The following is a 19,012-nucleotide window of genomic DNA, read 5'->3' on the forward strand; positions in this document are numbered from 1 at the left end:
ACCATCTTAGCCCTACACAATAAAGTCAATAACACATGCGTGTATTGTGCGTCCTACGAGTACCCGCCTTTAGTGCGTCACCTTGCACTTACAATCTCTCTGGTGTTGTGGGTGTCCTTGGGCGACGGTAATTACCATCAGGCGATTCGTCTGCGCGTTTGCCTCCTAAATCATAAAAAGTCTCTCTACTCTCTCTACCCATATCGTAATCCCGTGGACTTGTATCAGGAGGTGTAATCACGAACTGCTTGGACTTAGAACTCTAACCACCAACCAACCAACCACTGGTGACCAACTGGTCAAAGGTGCCTAGTGTTTCTAATATTGCAAATATTCGAGAAATTGGGGCCGGTACCATCGTAACGGAGTAGCTTGGAGATCCAATGCTGTAAGTCAGACTAAGATAAGTTGGCAGCGATTTTGACAGCTAGGACTGTCTGGGCTTTCAAAATCGCACTTGCACTGGCAAGTGTTATTTTAAAAGTCAAACTTCTATGAAGTTATGACGCTTACTTAACACTTGCACAGGCTGGGCTATCAAATTCGCTGCCGACTTAGTTTGGTCTGACTCTAGCCGTATAAGCTCCGTTACTGAAGAGCTTGATTACTTTTTCTTTTTCTTTAGTATAATATATGAGACGTCTGTTGTAATGTATGGAACAAAGTGTGATCCATGTGTTTAAGTTGGTCGTAAAGTTGTCAAATAACTGTCCTTATGATATTTTTTGCCATACCTACTTGCTGTGAAATTATTTAATATACCTATACTCGAGCCAATTACTTGAGGTCTCGTTACGTTGGTCCTCCGAACATTTGCCTGCGTTCGCGCCAACAATACAGCTGGACGCTTCCACTTTCGGTTTCAGCGACGGTTTTAATATACGTATTTACCTTCCCGGATTGCAGTGCGTATTTCGATTGCATTTGGTGCCGGTAAATTAGTTTGACGGACGTTAAAATTGCGGGGTTAGTATCGGTGAACGCAATGTTAGCTGGTTTTAAGTAAAGTGACTTAGGCGGACTTACGTTCTATCAAACACCATGATATACTGTCAGTAGATAAAGGAGAAAAAAAAAATCTAAATATATCTAAATGAAAGATCGCCCCATAATGCACTTCTTTTTAGTTTCGTAGTCACCTAGAAACCCTTATATGTAGTTTCGCCATGTCCGTCTGTCCGTCCGTCTGCGGCTCTGCTCCGTGATCGTTAGTGCTAGAAAGCTGCAATTTGGCAGGGACACGTGAATCATGCATGGCGACAGAACAGTGAAATAAAAATAAGAAAAAAAAATGTTTACGGTGTGGGGTATCGTTAGTTAGGTCTTTCAAAACGAATAAGGGTCTCCAAAAACCTTTTTTGATAAAGTTAATATTTTCGGAAAAAATCTTTCTGGAAAAAACCATGGGTCCAAAAAATATGAAGAAAATCGTTAACAAAAAACTTAATAAATACTTTCAATGAAAACTATAGCGAACATCATCGGTCCGGCCGTTTTTGAGTTATTGTAAAAAATCTTCTCGTCTTAGCAAAACGACGTACAAAGCCCGAAGGAGTACCTTCGGGAGTACCCTTAGTCCCTTATGCTTGTAATGTAGATGATACTTAATACTAGCCTCCGTTTGACCTGTTCTGACAGAATGGTAACCACGAAACCCTACACTGAGCATGGCCTGACCTGCTCCTGGCCGATTTTTTTTAATATACTTACCTCCAAAAGTGTAGTCTAGCGGCATTTCTATTTTTTTTTGTCTATTTTAAAAAGGTAAGCATTTGATCACAATCTCACCTGATGGTAAGTTCCGATGCAGTCAAGAATGGAACATGCTTACCTAAAAGATGTCTATTCACTCTCGATTTAAAAATATCCAAAGTAATTTAGATGGGACAGCATCCCAAGACAGTGTGAAATTGAGTATTTGACCTCAAGTACCTTTAAAATCCTGTAATATCTCCACATTAACTATGCTCACGCGCACACATACATTACACCATCTTTTTGCACCAATAAAACACTCTTTGTCACCACATTATGACCATTATAAAGCGTCTTCAAGTCTTTGAACTAGTGTATTAATAGTCCTAAAGTTTATAGCGATCTGTTGATGTGTGATTTAATGACTCGGTAAGATGAATTATGTATAAATACTGTCATTGTTATGCTTATGAGAGATATGAGTTATCGCCTGATGCTGAATTGTGGTTTAAAATAGAGTTAGGAAGGACCTAAGTAGTTCGTGTCATCCACGATGACGCGCAGATTTGTCAAATCTAACCTATAATAACATGACACTACGAGTAAAGGCACGCGTCTTCGTGAATGACACGATCTATATGTGACAGAATTTTATTTTATACCAGAGATGTGTGTTTAATGAGAACCAACCAATAGAAAATTGCCGCTGAATAGGTAAAAGAAGTGATTATATTGGTTCTATACATTCTTGAATTGTGGAGTCCTTTTAATAAATAATAAATATTATAGGACATTATTACACAAATTGACTAAGTCCCACAGTAAGCTCAATAAGGCTTGTGTTGAGGGTACTTAGACAACGATATATATAATATATAAATATTTATAAATACTTAAATACATAGAAAACGCCCATGACTCAGGAACAAATATCCATACTCATCACACGAATAAATGCCCTTACCAGGACTTGAACCCGGGACCATCAGCTTCGTAGGAAGGGTCACTACCCACTAGGCCAAACCGGTCGTCCTTTTGGAAGTTTATAATTATATAACGTGCTTCAATAAGATTCTAATTAGTCTTACTTACGATAGACTTCGTCATCACTGCTCATGTGGATATCAATAATTAAAGTGTTAAAAAAACATGAATGACTATCATTGTATTTATATTTATTCATAGATGTATATTAATATATTTATTTATATATAGTTCATAGTATGCAATAATATAGCATTACTTTAGGTATAGATTGTAATTACTATTTTAGGTAGGTATAGGTTAACTGGAAGAGATCCCTCTATGGGATAAGTTCACCTTTGTACTACACTAAATGTGCCTTTTCATTTCCTGTCTATTTTTAACCGTATGGTGTACAATAAAGAATATTTACTTATTACTTACTTACATTTACGATATATCTGATGTAATCAATATTTATTTTTTTCTCGTACAACACAGTGTTTACTTACTTACATGTTCTTCAATCTTCTCTCAAATCTCAAAAACGAATAAAGAGGATCTATATGAAACATAACCGGAAAAAAAAACATAAAAATTCATACTTTGATTAACCACTTAAACGCAGTCAAACTTTAAAGTTGAAAAGTATTTCTAGTTTAAACTAAAGCTGGGCATTACATCAATCTTGTTACTTTGGCATAAGATCTAATTTTACCTAAGCAGGATAAAATTGTCCCTACACAATATTTCTCAAAATCTATTTGAGTATTGACGTATTGACGTAACAAAAGTATAAGTATAACCTGTAGGTATATGAATTTAGGCTATTCACAAGAATAACAGTGTGTACTGTCCTAATGAATCAAATGGAAAAAATGCCGGCAACGCATTTACAACCCCTCTGGTATCCATCGGCGACGGTAATCGCTTACTATCAGCCGATCGATTGCTCGTTTGTCTTCTATATCATTATAATCCATTTCTATCTGTGAGTACCTGTAATTGGCTTTATATTGTTACCTAAATCTGCATAATGTTTTTATAGCTGTTGGTACTCCTTAAAATAAATAAATAAAAAAGCATAAGCTGTGTCGTCACTGCCTGGTATCTCTACAACCAATTCAAATTCATTATAAGAGTAAAGTAAACAACTTATAAAAATAAGTTGAACTTTTTTCCTCTAAATAAATTGTGGCGAAATATTTAAATCTATAGGAATTAAACCTATTCTATTTTTATTTTTACAAACAGCCAACAGCATTCTCCAAAGCTCCTATTTAAAAAGTGAAATAAAGAAGGAAGAAAATTCAAATTTGGAACAATAAGGGGGAAATAAGAAGTGATCGGGACACTTGGGAGGGCAATGAGGGTACTACACGAGTGCGGCTCGAGTCACACTCGAGCTTTGGCTCGAGTTTTTTTTTAATTATTTGGAATTTTCTCAAGCACGTATGGATTTTGTGTGGAACGATGTAGCGGCGAATATCTAAGTAGGTTAGTTCATTTTTTCTTATCTGTGATGACGATTTGATCATTGAAACTTTTTGTTGATGATTAAATTTCACAATAAAGAAGGCCAGAGCCAGGTTCGAGTACTATGGACGGAAAGTAACGATACCTATACATAATTATATTCTTAGCTACGTTTGATAATATACATAACTCAGGAAAAATATTCTTGACCAACACACGAATAAATACAGTTTCGGGGATACGAACCTGAGATACGAGACTTTCCTGCTTCGTAGGCCCGGCGCGCGGCGGGTGACTACCAACGAGGCTAGGAGACCGTGAGGTTTGGTAATTAAAATTTACGTTGTTAAAATTGAATATAGGAAGATATAGTCATTCAAAAATAAACAATGAGATGTACTTTCGTTAAATTGATTGTGATGTGAAATCTAATTTAAGTACTTAGAGTCAGACCAAGATAAGTTGGCAGCGATTTTGCCCAGACGGTGTCTAGTCAAGTGTCAAACGTCATAATTCCATAGAAGTTTGACATTTAAAATTAGGTACCTGTTCACAGTCTGGGCTATCAAAATCGCTGCACACTTATCTTGGTTTGATTCTACACTATTTACTTTATGAAAACTTAGTGTCCAACCGAAGTTTTGGTTTCGGTGGATTTCAGTATAGAAATCATATATGTTTCGGCTGAAGCTTCGGTTTCGGCGAAAAAGTGCTGAACCATACAGCGGCGCCGAAAATGTATTTTCGGTAGTAGGTATCCATTCGAAATTTCGGTTTTGGCAAATAATCTGGTTTCAGTCGGACACTAAAACAAAACATATTTTAGCAACATTTCCGAAATCAAGTCTGAAATTATTCAAAAGTCCATGTATTTATAAACATACCGAGCTGATTAAAAAATCAACATATTCACAAAGCTCGCAACCCTCGTTAGAAATCAACCGTCACTGGTCGAAAAAAAATAATTATAAGCGCGCGTAATTCTTATTTCGAATTCAAATTAAAGCCGCTTAATGCGCGGGAGCGACCGTTAAAAAAAAAGAGTTGACGAGCGCTCGCAGAGGGTGGTAATTTTTCATTAATTTAAGTTCACCATTCCCTGTTTTGTTTGCTTTTAATCGCATTTCTAATTAATCCTGGAATATAACGTGACAACTGTCGACTATAGGCCGCCATTTTTTTCAGAGTATAGCAGATGTCGGCCGATTTCCATTTGTTTCTGAGATTAATGATTCGCTGCGATTGTGAATTTTTCCGGTCGACTTTTGTTGTTTTAGAAGCAATTTGTACGCTTATTTTTGTTTCGTTAGAATCGCGAATGACATTCGAAACGAAACTAGACAAAAGGGGTGCCAAGGATTTTTTCTTTTGACGTTATAATAAAATCAATTTCCAACCAGCATGATTTAGTAACTAAACAGCCTAAACGCCATGTCTTACTTACTCAGTTGGCTCAGCGACCCATAATGAGACTTGGCCGTCGACACAAGACAGCGCCACTTTTCTCGGTCCTGTGCGACTTCTCGTCAATTGTTGACTTGAAGTTCGCACCGATCCGCCTCTACCATGTCGCCCCAGCGACACTCGGGGCGTCCGATAAGACGTCCTCCTGCTAAGCGACCCAGGTACGCTCTTTATACTTTCCAATCTCAATTCATTCTCTCAAGGTGGACCAACCAACGGAGTCTGTGGGTTGTGTTTTGCTTTACCTAAACCTTATATTGTATTCAACATTCCGCAACAATATTTAATTTCTAAAATTACTAACTTTGGAATCATAGATATCAATTTGGTTTCATATTTTATCTAAACAATACAATGCGATGGATAAAATAATACAAGAACTAAACGATTACGCTAGTACAACTTTAGGTATTTCAAAAATGTCCTGTCTGCGTAATTATTCTGTGAGGCAGGGGTGCGAAACCCGTGGTGGACACATTAACTCATTAATCTATGGCGCTGCTCAGGCCACGGTTCGATCGACAAAGCAGTCGCCAACCTAAATTAAGTTACAAACATAACTGTAGGTTAAAATTCTCAGAACCTGTACGAAATATTCCATTGAGTTTAGTTTTATCCAAAGTCTGACCAGTCTAAAATATATGTTACAATTTATTATTTATGGAGTAATTTTATTTTAATCCTCTATAATCTCTGAGTACATTTTTCTATTACGTGATGCGTGATTTTTAATTTTAGAACGAAAGCACTGGAATATGTAGTGTGAGGGGCGATTTCATCTGCTGTTAATAGACCCGCAAATTACAACACTAACGTTTTTTTCGTATTTTTTTATCTCTATTCAGTGGTATTCGACTCAATTATTCGGGCACGCTCGGCGCGCGACAGACAGCCACGGTAGACAGTACAGTGTACGCGAAAGAGAAACCTATGTGCTAGTGTTGGACAACGTCAAACAGAAGAGATTGAGAATTCTGTCCGTATAGAGTCTGTTCGGAAAAAGAAGAGTCGGGGAATGTATTGGGCCCCATATATTCCACGACTCTTCTCTTTCCGCACACACTAGTAGCGCCTAGTAGCGGATCAAACAACGCACCAAGCGATATATCTAGTTCGCATTCAAAAGTGTCTGTCACAATCTGATTTTTGAATATATAGATACATATTTTGTTAACACATTCACCGCTGAGTTACAGTCGTAGCACTACGTCGTAGCCGATAACATGAGTTTCCTGGTTTGTAACGAAAATGTGTAGGCAAAACGACAACGTGTCGTGACTCGTGATAAGCGCTGAATGGGTTAAGCTATTAGAGAATCGTAGATACTTTTGAAGCTTAGTCCGATCCGCTACTTTTTACGCTAACTGTACTACATATTATTTATTTCATGCTCCAATATTATAATGGCTCATTAAATCACTGGTACTAGTATTAAAAAACCCTTTGAGGCAATGCATTGCAAAATTATAAATACGAGCCTTGACTTTTAAAAATCCTCGAACGCAGGCAATGTCAAGAAGGTATTTTTATCAAGACACTGACATAAAATTAGACATTTCAAATTCCAGCTTAAACACCCGTTACAATTATTCCCCATGAAATAGGCAAAATACAAATGTGGCCACTCTGCGCTGTATTCTATGACACAGGCGACGCGTAGACACATTAACTCATTAATCTATGGCCCTGCTCAGGCCAGCCGGCCGAAAGACCTAGCCAGCCTAGCTGCTAGAATTGATAGGTGACTCCGGTGAATGCTGAGGGCCGCAATGCCATTACTACCTAGGTATTAGGTATAGGTTCTATATAGGAACTTCACTGCGTATCTGTTTCGTTTGGCTCGATTTCAACTTTAAGATACGTAAAATATTAGTAATGTAATTGCATGGTTTCTATAGTAATCTAAATTGTATTTTATTTTTCTTATTTAATGCATGTTAACTATAAGATGTAATGTTTTGAAAAGATGTGTCTCGCCGAGTTTCTTGCCGGGCCATATTGGGATACTCTCCTCCAATTGAGGGGGGATTTAAATCTTCCCGGGTCAGAGGTAGGTAGGGTAGTAGGGTTTTTCACAGGAGCCGGTGTAGCTTTACTTGCCGTCCATAAGCGCATTGTAATATGCCTACTTGAATAATAAACTATCTGTCTTTATCTTTAGTTCATTCATTCATTCATTCATTCTTTTAAATTATGGCTTTAGTTCAGTGCTATTTCGCCAGTATCAGACTGCGGCCAGTAAAACGTCCCACTTTGTTGCTTGTCATAAGGACACCTTGACAGGTTATTCGTATAAAGAGACAAGCAATTCTCGTCCTTATAGCAAGCGAAAAATTGGGACGTTTTGCCGGCCGCAGTCAGATTTTTTTGTTGATTCAGATTTTGGAAATTTTTACAAAATGGCGAAGCCATGGGTGTATTAAAGGTCCGGGAGATCTACAGCTCACAGACCCACTAGTGAACTTTGTCACAGTACCTAAGATAAATTCCGGCAACGCACTTGCAACTCCTCTGGTGTTGCAAGTGTCTATGGGCGACGGTAATTGCTTATCATCAGGCGATTTGTCTGCTTGTTTGTTTGCTTGTCCTATATCATAAAAGAAAACGCCAATCAAATCCCTTGACTGGATATAAATAGTATAATATAGCTTGACTATTGTAATTTGTCGCTTCTGCTACTTACTCTATGTCGTAGGGTGGTGAAACGCGAAGGTAATGTATCGTGGAACCCTACACGCTTTACTTCGGTAATCTATGCGGCCAGAGATGCGCTCAATCAAAACAAATACAATAATGTTCAAATAGCTTTTTATGCAATAGTTACGTAATAAGAGTTACATATTGAATATTTTTATTACGGTGTATTCCCATTTGTCCCCGTCACACGTGAGCTGCCGCTATACAGGAGGCGGGGACAAATAGGAATATATATTTTGACGACCGGTTTGGCCTAGTGGGTAGTGATCCTGCCTACGAAGCTGATGGTCCCGGGTTCAAATCCTGGTAAGGGCATTTATTCGTGTGATGAGGATATTTGTTCCTGAGTCATGGGTGTTTTCTATGTATTTAAGTATTTATAAATATTTATATATTATATATATCGTTGTCTAAGTACCCTCAACACAAGCCTTATTGAGCTTACTGTGTGACTTAGTCAATTTGTGTAATAATGTCCTATAATATTTATTATTTATTTATATTTATATATATATATTGTTACCAATAATAAGGCTGATGGCCCTCCTGGTGTAAATCCTACTCTCTAATTTTGACATTTAGATACACCTAATGAGTTTTGAAGGATAATTCAATCATGTTATTTATTTTTAAAAAATGAAAATGTGTAGCCGAATACTCTCACAAATTAAAAAAAAAACAGTTGCATAATGTGGTATTGTGAAACTGCTAACATTAATCATAAATGTTTTTTCGTGAACCAAAAAGTATGTTTGAATACATACTGTTATCTGTCATTTAATAAACAGATTTTTGAGTTAAAAACCAAAAATAACAATCACTAACAAATAGACAATATTACAATTTAGATAACATTCGTGACATCGACAGTACCCAACAGTAGCCGTCCCATAATGTGGCCTGCCCCTAACCCCCCAGTAAGAGGCACTTGCGTTGCACGCCCCCCTAGATAATACCTTTATATGTGTCACATTATGATGTGACGTGCTGTGAGGTTGAGCTATGGTGGTTACACTTATTGTTTGTTGTGTCATGTGTATTTGTTAGAAAGTGACGGCCACGATAATGTGGATATTATCGTAATGATATAAGTAAAGCATAGAGTGTTCACTTCATACATCAGTTTTCAAAACAATACGCTTATTATTTTCGTAGTCGACATCTAGCGACAAGTAGGGGACTCATCAGTACTTATTACTGATTAACTGGAGCTCTATTTTCAACTCCTGCTTGTAATATTAGGTTTAAATTGTTGAGAAATACACTTTTCGACAGTCGCGACACTTGTGACATCTAGTGTCAAGTAGCGGTACTTATAAATCCGCTACTTGACGCTAGATGTTGACGACGAAAATAATAAGCGTTTTGGTATGGAGTGAGCACTCTATGCTTACTTACTTCTCTATGACTTTTTTTTTATTATTTTTTTTTTTAATTAATTCTCAACAATAATTATTGTGTCGAACATAATTACTTAATAATTAAACATATCTACATTGTACAGTCAGCATCAAAAGTAGCGGATCAAACAAGGTTTCAAAAGTATCTACCATTCTGAAACAGCTTAACAAAATGTGATGGTTCTATATGTAGAACAATGAAGACGATAACAGATATACTTTTGAATGTAAATTTTAGACTTTTGGCGCGTTGTTTCATCCGCTACTATTGATGCTGACTGTACCTATTAAAAATCAAAATAAATATTGAAGATAATTATAAATAATTACAATTACAATGTCAACAGAATAACAAAATTATTAGAATAAAAATTCACAGCACACCTCCAATTTAACAATCACTTACTAGAAATTACAAATGCCAATCTCAAGTGAAATCAAATGTCAGTCTACTTAAAAATAACTGAATAAATTCCTTATTTAACAACACTGACTACACAGACACTGCATTACGAAGCGTTTTCAAAAAGTGCGAGGTCAATACACAAAGCTGCTATTTTCTTAGTAAAATGCTATTATTTTGGTGGCCTAGCCAATATGACAATCGTTTGCGGGAAACGAAACGAAACGCTATCATTTCCATACATTATTTACGTTCTGCATACGATTGTCATCTTGGCTAGGCCCCTAGCTCGCGTAGCCAACATTCCAACGACGACACGACGTTTGCTACACGGGCTCGTCGTAATTGAGAGCGCAACTGAAACAGCGGTAGTGCTCGCGTACTATAGATCGTGTCATTCACGAAGACGCGTGTTGACTCGTAATGTCCTATTATTAAAGGTTAGATTTGACAAATCTGCGCGTCTTCGTGAATGACACGCACTATAAATTCGTACCTACGGGAGCTTTTGTGTTGTGACCTTCGATAGTCTTATATGCTTCGTCTAGTTTCTAGTCATTTTAGACGACACATAGGTATTATAATAAAAAAAACCGGCCAAGAGCATGTCGGGCCACGCTCAGTGTAGGGTTCCGTAGTTACTCTTCCGTCACAATAAGCTAAACTGGAGCTTAAAGTATAGTAAATTGTTAACCAAGGGATGAAACGGTACCTTTCACCCGAGTTAAACAAATAGGCAAATTTGCATAATCAGTACCTAATTAAAGTAAGTCTTTTTACTATGAAGGGAAAACTTTTTGCGATAACTCAAAAACAGCTAAACTGATCATGTCCGCTATAGTTTTCATTTAATGTCTTTCTTAAGCTCTACTTCCACGATTTTTTTCATATTTTTTGGACCTATGGTTCAAAAGTTAGAGGGGGGGGACACATTTTTTTTTCTTTCGGAGCGATTATCTCCGAATATATTGACTTTATCATTGCCATTTGGCTACGGAACCCTAAAAAAGCTAGTTTGTGATTGAAAAATGTGTTTTGGTTTTATCCTCATGATTTACCTGCGGTGGCAGCATGGTTCCATTTTTATCACCTGTCACTATGCCCGTCACTTTCGCAGTTACATACTTGTTAGAACGTGACAGGCATGGTGACAAATGATAAAGAGCCGACCATCTTAGCCCTACTCTTTCACGTTTTAATCGTATGATGCTTTTACAAAGTTTACAAAAAGCATTACGAATATTACTATTAGATTTATTGTTGTTAAAATTAAAACAAGATAGAAAATCAAATGTCTATACCTAAATCATTTTTCCGTCACAATAGGGTTTTTTCCATCTACAAATCTTAGGGCAGAATTGTATTCCAATAAATTCTTTTGGATTATAAGAACATGTTAAACTACTTTTAGGGGACCTGTAATGACCATATTTTTGTAAATATTGAATTTAAAATATATCTTTTGGCACACGTCACGTGACCAAACTCGTAACCTCATTGAAGATTCTGATGACGTCACAACTCTCGGATTGACACTGTTGACAGTTAGGCGATAAACAACAAATGACAAATGTCAGTTGACAGTTCGTATCTTCTACGTGTGTCTGAAGTTATGTGTCAAACCGTAAACTGTGACGTCACACAATTATCAAAGAGCGTTTTGGGCGCGAAAGGATCTGTCAAAATATATTTTGTTAATTTAACATATTTGAAGCCGTTTTTAGTATAAAAGTTGAATTTTAGGGCAACTTTTAGTTAATATAGAACGTAATACAAGCGTTTAAAAAAATTGGAAACAACCCTATTCAAAGGTAAACGCATTCTATTTCATTTTTCTAAAACAAAAGCTCTTCCTAAAAATGATTCTCCTGAGTAAAACCGTACAAATAAATACCAATTAGGGATAAAGAGTGTGAAAAAATAATTTATTCAGATCTCCTAAACCCTTTTCTTTACAACACGAGAAAGTTGTTTTCATACAAACACATAGGTATCGAAATAATTATAAAAGGAAAAGTAAGTTTGCAAAAAAGTCCGTAAAGCCCCGTTGAACCCGAAATAACTGCAATTTCATAGCTTGAAATTAAAAAAAAGATTACTCAGAACTATAGAATCATTAGTTTAAATCAACCCATAGCAGGATCTCCATACCATCGATACTAGGAAATACATACGATTATTCATGCTCACTCAATAGAGCATTAACTACTATCAGAACTTGTAAATTCAACTATATTTAAAAAGAATAAGGTCGATTTTCGAGCAGAAAATTCTGTGTATAATGGATGCATTTCTCAATTCATCTTTACTTAGAAATTAATGATTGTTTAGCCATATAGTAGGATTTCACTAGGTTGTTATTATTTATGCAGATACACATAAAATGATGTTGAAATTCATATTGGATATATGAATCACAGTTGACCCCTGAGCATAGGTGCCGTAGATGCAGCATTACCCAGCTGAGTTACAATACAATACGCTGTGCGATGAAGCTGCCAGCCGTACGGTCCCCAGTCGGATCCACCAGCGTTTTTGACAAGACCCCACTTTTTTTTTTAATTATGTTATTATAATTTAGTATAGTTTATTAGTTTTGATTGATACAATATTTATAGTTATTTGGTTCTTAATGTTTCAGTTAAATTAATTAAGAACATAGTAAGACAAAAAAAACTAATTGAATTCTCAAAAGATTTATCATCTGACGAGAAAATAAGATCGTTGGTACGTCTGCCGAAGACATCTGACGTCAATTTTTTTTATACTACGTCGTTGGCAAACAAGCATACGGCCCGCCTGATGGTAAGCAGTTTCCGTAGCCTATGTAAGCCTGCAACTCCAGAGGAGTTACATGCGCGTTGCCGACCCTAAACCCCATCGTTGAGCACAATGACGCTATGATTTCAACTAATGAGATTTCATTTATAAAACGACTACGCTTACGTGACGCTTGGTGCCCAGAACCTCTAGTGTACATTTATTCGATAGCGTGACGTGACGTACGCGTTTGCGTTAAGTCTCATTTTGTGCCGCCAAGCGGGACGTTTTGGAAACTCAAAATCCCATACAAAATGAAATTGCACGGGACCCAAAATAATTACACGAAGTAATATCAAACGTTGCTCTCTTATTGCACAAATAACTATTTCCTCTTCTTCACACATCTTAGTATTTCGTCTGCGAGCTAAAGTAACATTGCCTAAACAGGACTGCAAAGTCAGTGCACCGAGTGCGATATTCGACGTGCCCCCCTCCCCCCTCTTAATTCGCACCCGTACCCGTTGGCTACTTCGTGCGTAGGTTGCTTATTCCAGACCGTTTTGAAATTCGAAACCATTGCACCTTTACCTAACCCCTTTCTTGTTGATGTATCTCACAAGTTAAATAAATTTTCATGTTCTTTTTTGTATTTTCGAAAAAAAAAAATAGTTGCTTTATTAGACTCAACCGAGACTGTCTTATTATTATGTTTCACGGGTAAACTGTCTTATTACCGACTGCAATGCCAACAAAAAGTAGGGTTACCTAATCCTAGATGTTAAAATAGAATAACCATGCAGGTTGTATTTTTGTTAGCTAGGCGCATGACACATTGTGTCCGATTCGCACGTCACTCCGATTTTAGAGCAAGACAAAAGTTGTATTATAGCGACATCCTGCTCGCATGTCGGAGCGATTGCGAATCGAATGCAGTGTGCCATGTGCCGTAGGGGTTCGACTGAATAGTAAATCCAACTAAAAACACACTTTTTTTTCTTCATAAAATTATGATTGAGTTCTAAAGGGCATTATAACCTATTTATTTTTAATTCTATCTTACTTAATTCGTTGCTAAATTAGATATAAACGATGTATTAATTCACACTTTTTTTTCAATTAAATGATTCAATTGTCTTAGTGCCCAATTGCGAAGAAGGGTTACCCGAACCCTAAATTTAAAAACAATATCCACGCTTGTATTTTAGGTCTAAAACGCATCTTAGACTATAGCCGTCGGGTATGATGTGCCCCCCTACAGTAGGGGGGTCTGGCCAAACAGTAAGTCTGGCCTAATCCTATCGGAAACGAGCCCCCACGCAGATCGACCGGCGCACGGTTTGTCTTGAGATAACGTTTTTGAATGGGTTTACCGATAACAAGATGAATTGCATTGTGATCTTGCAATCTAGATGTTAATGAAACAAAATATGAATGAAATCATTTAAGGGTCATAAATTTTGTAAATGCTTTTGCGACTTTCCTGTGGATATCATAAACTGACTTCAAAACTGTTGTAAATTATCCTTATAGACATGTTAAAATCTTCTACTTCTTACAATTCGTATGGTGAAAGTTTCAGAAGAAATATCCAAATTGATAACTTTTGTAAGATTAGAAAAGAAGGTATTATTTTTATCCATACGTATATATATATATATATATATATACATACAGGGTGATTCATGAGACGTGAGCTGGACTAAGACTACACAATCAGTAAATGTTAATGAATCGTTCACCATCATATTTAAGTAAAACAATCACGCTTTTTATCTGTTATTTAACTTTTTCTTAAGGACAAATTTGATTATCTACCATCATGGACACCCTACAACAATTAATTAACAAAGATAAAACCTCTTTAACCGTTATGACAGCACTTTGATTATGAAGAAAATAAAATGTCACACTTGAGTGAGATACGATTTTATAAAAGTAACCACACTCCGATGACATTCAATTTGTCACTTATTATGGATAAAACAAAGAGGGTGACCATAAATATCGTAAATAAAATAAAACTCTTTTTTTTGAACAGTAAAAATTAAATTAACGTTAATCTCACAAATACTGGTACGAAACAGTTGCTGATAATTTACCGAATATGCAGGCTTGATCCTGCTCACGTCTCCTGAATCATCCTGTATATACATATATATATATATAAATTCAAAAATACTGTAGGTCACCAAGTACATGGTTGTAATCAAATAGATAGGTAATCAGGTACATTTGTTACAGGTAAATAGTTTTGGAAATTGTATATGACGAGCTAAATATTTACATGCTATATTTGCTTACTTTGCTACTGAAAACAGTCTGTCCGAAAAGCTATGTTCTAAATTTATTTTTCACCCAGTAATCTTTTATATGGGTACTCTAATTTCACTTCGTTTTCGACAAAAAAACGTATGCTATTGAATATAGAAATATCACACATATAAAATATTTTTTTATCAATCAGTAAACGTCTGCGAACGATGCTATTAAGCTCCCACTCTATTTTTCTACTTTTACTTTACCATACCTACATATAGGATAGTTTTTAGCTAAAGTCCGTATTTTTGATGCTATTAGTTTTATGATATATATTTTTAAGTCTGCGTATGATGATGATCGATAAAAACTATTCTATTCTATTCTATATCTCCATATCAATTTATTCATTATATTCAATTTCTTCAAAATAGGTTTCGCCGTTTGACCGTGAAGAGGTTATAGACATACAGACACACTTTCGCATTTTATAATATTATTAGTATGTTAGTATTAATATGGATATGGATTAAGTAGGGATTTACAGTAACAACATTGTGATCTAACCCTTAGATGGAGTCTGAGCTCCCCTTCATCTAGGCTTGCGAAACGGTCTAGTCTAGTCTAGTATTACCTAAATTTTACTGAAATATCGTTTGCATTATATAACTTACATTACCTACTTCATTTTGAGTATTGGGGTACCTACCTCATAATTTACGTCAGTGCAATTGATTCTCTTTACTGTAGGCTTTCAAATATAAACTAACCAGTGATTCTCGAGTCTCGACGAATCAGTTCTCATATTCAAATTCCTCATAATGGGAGACAAGCGTTTTTCGTCAACACCGTGAATGGTCCTACTTTGTTCCCCTGTGGCTCCAAGTTTGTAAAATGAATAAAATGATACTTTCGTTCGCAGTAATATCGCCGTATTACTGCATCAGTAATGCTGGTGTCGTCTGAATCTGCTATCTTTACTATAATTATATGAAGTTAGTACTGTCCCATGATCCTATTAGTTCCTAAATTCACGCTTATGAGCCCTAATAACTAAAAACATGTCTCGACTATCTACGATACAATATACAATATCAATAAACGCACTCCAGCATCATTCCACAGATAGCAAAACGCATCAACTTCCTAAACGCAAATTCAGCCATTCTACACTACCCCTTACTTGCAGTGGGAACCACCCCATGCATCTAGGAGGGGGACATTACAAATTAATAGGACAAAGACCGCCCGGATCGGGCTACGAAAATTTACAGGCCGTCTGCGTTGGCTTTATGATCGACTAACTTATAGTGCTGTTGTATGTGGTAGGCGAGTTAAAGATTATACGTTTATCAAGATAACTCTAAATACAATACAATGCATCGATGCAATGGCGACCGGTCTGACCTACTGCCTATGAAACCGATGGTCCCGGGTTCGAATCCTGATAAGGGCATTTATTTTTGCGATGGACACAGATATTTGTTTCTGAGGCATGGGTGTTTTCTCTGTATCTAAGTATGTATTTATACAAATCGTCGCCTAGTAGCCATAGTACAAGCTTTGCTTAGTTTTGGGGTTAGGTCGATGCATGTAAGATTGTCTCCCAAATATTTATAATCAATGCAATGAATAAGAATAATTGAAAAAGAAAAACAATGTCAATTTTTCAGGAACTAACATTAGTCATAATACTATGATTATTTTATTTCATCTTTTGGTTTTACGTCTATCAAGGTTATATGAGGTAAGATAAACACTGGGGCAAAACATTAAGTACTTATAAATCTTGTAGGGAATCCTCGTACGATTTTACCTATCCCGAGCAATATAAACTAAATGTTTCTCTTATCCCACGTGACCTCAAATACTTGTCTAACAATAGCTTGACAATTGACATTATTTACAATTAAAAAAATTGTGCTATTTCGTATTATAACGTATGGCTTATAAAAATAATAAATAGGCAATTAAAAACCTTAAATATAGTAAAAAATATATACTCGTATTTACTTCATTAACGCACAATATATATTTTGTTTTTCTTTTCAACTCGATTTAAAAATAAAAGTTACAAAATATATATATTCTAAATTTCTTAATATACCTGTACTTGTCCGGCCAATCGATATTCGAGCATCTCGGTAAAACCGGCTTGAATTTTGGCACGTTGCGTCGGCCGTTTTCGAGACAATGATTGGTTGTGTCTTAACAAGTCGTTAAGGATCACCCCCTCACCCCCTTAATTGGGTTATGTATCGTGTCTTTCAGTCCGAGCTAACTAAGTGATACTGTTATATGATGTAGAGTTATTTGTTCTTCGTCTTAGTTCTGTGAACTAAGGTGTACGACAAAAATACTCGCAATGTAAAAATACTCGCTGAGATTTGTCCTTTGCGCTACAACATTGGGTTCTTCAAGAGGCAGGTTTATTGAGTAAATTAATTAAAAACCTTAGTTTTTTGAGTACTAAACTCATATCCTTTCTCGAGTGTCATGAGAACGTGTTAAAAAACTGGAGTAAAACTCTAACATCTTATGTACTTTATTTATCTAAATCACGCATATTATTTTGCTACAAGAATGTGGTTGTTTCTCTAGAGAGGATACAAGATTCTACAAACAACTCAGGTGTCAAACGAATTTAAAAGAACTCATTTCTTAATGGCTATTAACATTAAATATATTGAACACGACAAAGCTGTGTTATCCTTATTACGAGACGTTTATACGTTTATTCAACCTGACATAAACCCCTTAGATAAAGCATCATAATAAATTTCCTTACAAAAAAAGATCATATTCCAAAAGTAAAACCCTCGGAACATATATCACCTTAACAAACGAGTTTCAGCGCTATCGCCTTTACAACTAGCTTCGAATTCCCTTTCTAAAGAAAAAGGCGGGTAAGAGGAAAATCGTAACGGTTTTTCTCGCGACCTGTCCCAACAAGCTTACGACGCAAGGTCAAGTGCGGGGCCTCCGAGACTACAAATACGTGTAGGTGAATGGAATGTGAGAATCATTCGTTCACTTGATATGGAGTTATTGGCATATTATTGCCTTTGCGTTGCTTTTTTCATTTTGACAAGTAAAAAGTACTCAACCTTGTTAAATGAAAACTTTGATATGATATTAATATGGCACTAGTGTTTTAACGGACTTCTTTGTTTTGTTATGTATGAGGAACAGTTTGGAATATTTTGTTATTTGTTTTACAGTAAGTTGGTCCCATTGTCATTCAGGTAAAATATAATGATTTGAGTTATAAGAACAGTTATTTAGGAATTGTATACAGTAATTCATTTTTATTTGCTGGAACTGCTGATAAATTACAATAAATTATAATTATAATTTGTGTGAAGTCTGTTATTATTTATAACTTATTTTTAATTATAATAGTTACAATCAACTCTTGGATATACTATTCGATACCAATGTGCCATTGGAGACACCTATTATCATTATAATGCATAATATATGAACAACAAAAATGTTCATTTACAAAATCGTTTTTTTTTTGTTTGTACCTAAATTTGCGAAAAATGTTCAATAGCTTTCCAAACATTCTGCAACCTTTACATATGTAGACGTAATTCAATAAGTCTTTAATTACATAAATATAACTGAATTATGTTTGTTTGTCCGCAGACGAGTCGGGATGCGAGGCTGATATGTCGGAGGGCGCGGATGTGGGGCGCCACTCGCCGCCCCGGCCGCAGCAAGAGCCCATCAACCTTAAGAATGAGGTGGGTTACCCTTACCCTATACCCTACCCTATACACACACTCTGTATACACACTATAAACATACAGGCTGAAATGTCGGTGGGCGCGGACGTGGGACGCCACTCACCGCCCCGGCCGCATCAGGAGCCCATCAACCTTAAGAATGA

At 36.2% G+C, this 19,012-nt stretch overlaps 1 protein-coding gene across 5 annotated transcripts in view; it reads left to right on the forward strand.

Moving 5' to 3' along the window:
- The window catches only part of LOC133524027 (POU domain, class 6, transcription factor 2), a 239,379-nt gene that overhangs the window by 33,578 nt on the left and 186,789 nt on the right, over window positions 1–19,012 (forward strand). For all 5 annotated transcript variants that reach the window (XM_061859797.1, XM_061859796.1, XM_061859798.1 and 2 more), the window contains exon 3: window positions 18,769–18,866. In XM_061859797.1, the coding sequence (XP_061715781.1) occupies window positions 18,792–18,866 (75 nt within the window). In that variant the 5' untranslated portion in view covers window positions 18,769–18,791. The remainder of the gene's footprint in view (window positions 1–18,768; window positions 18,867–19,012) is intronic.

Source organism: Cydia pomonella, chromosome 13, assembly GCF_033807575.1.
Source record: "Cydia pomonella isolate Wapato2018A chromosome 13, ilCydPomo1, whole genome shotgun sequence".
NCBI lineage: Eukaryota > Metazoa > Arthropoda > Insecta > Lepidoptera > Tortricidae > Cydia > Cydia pomonella.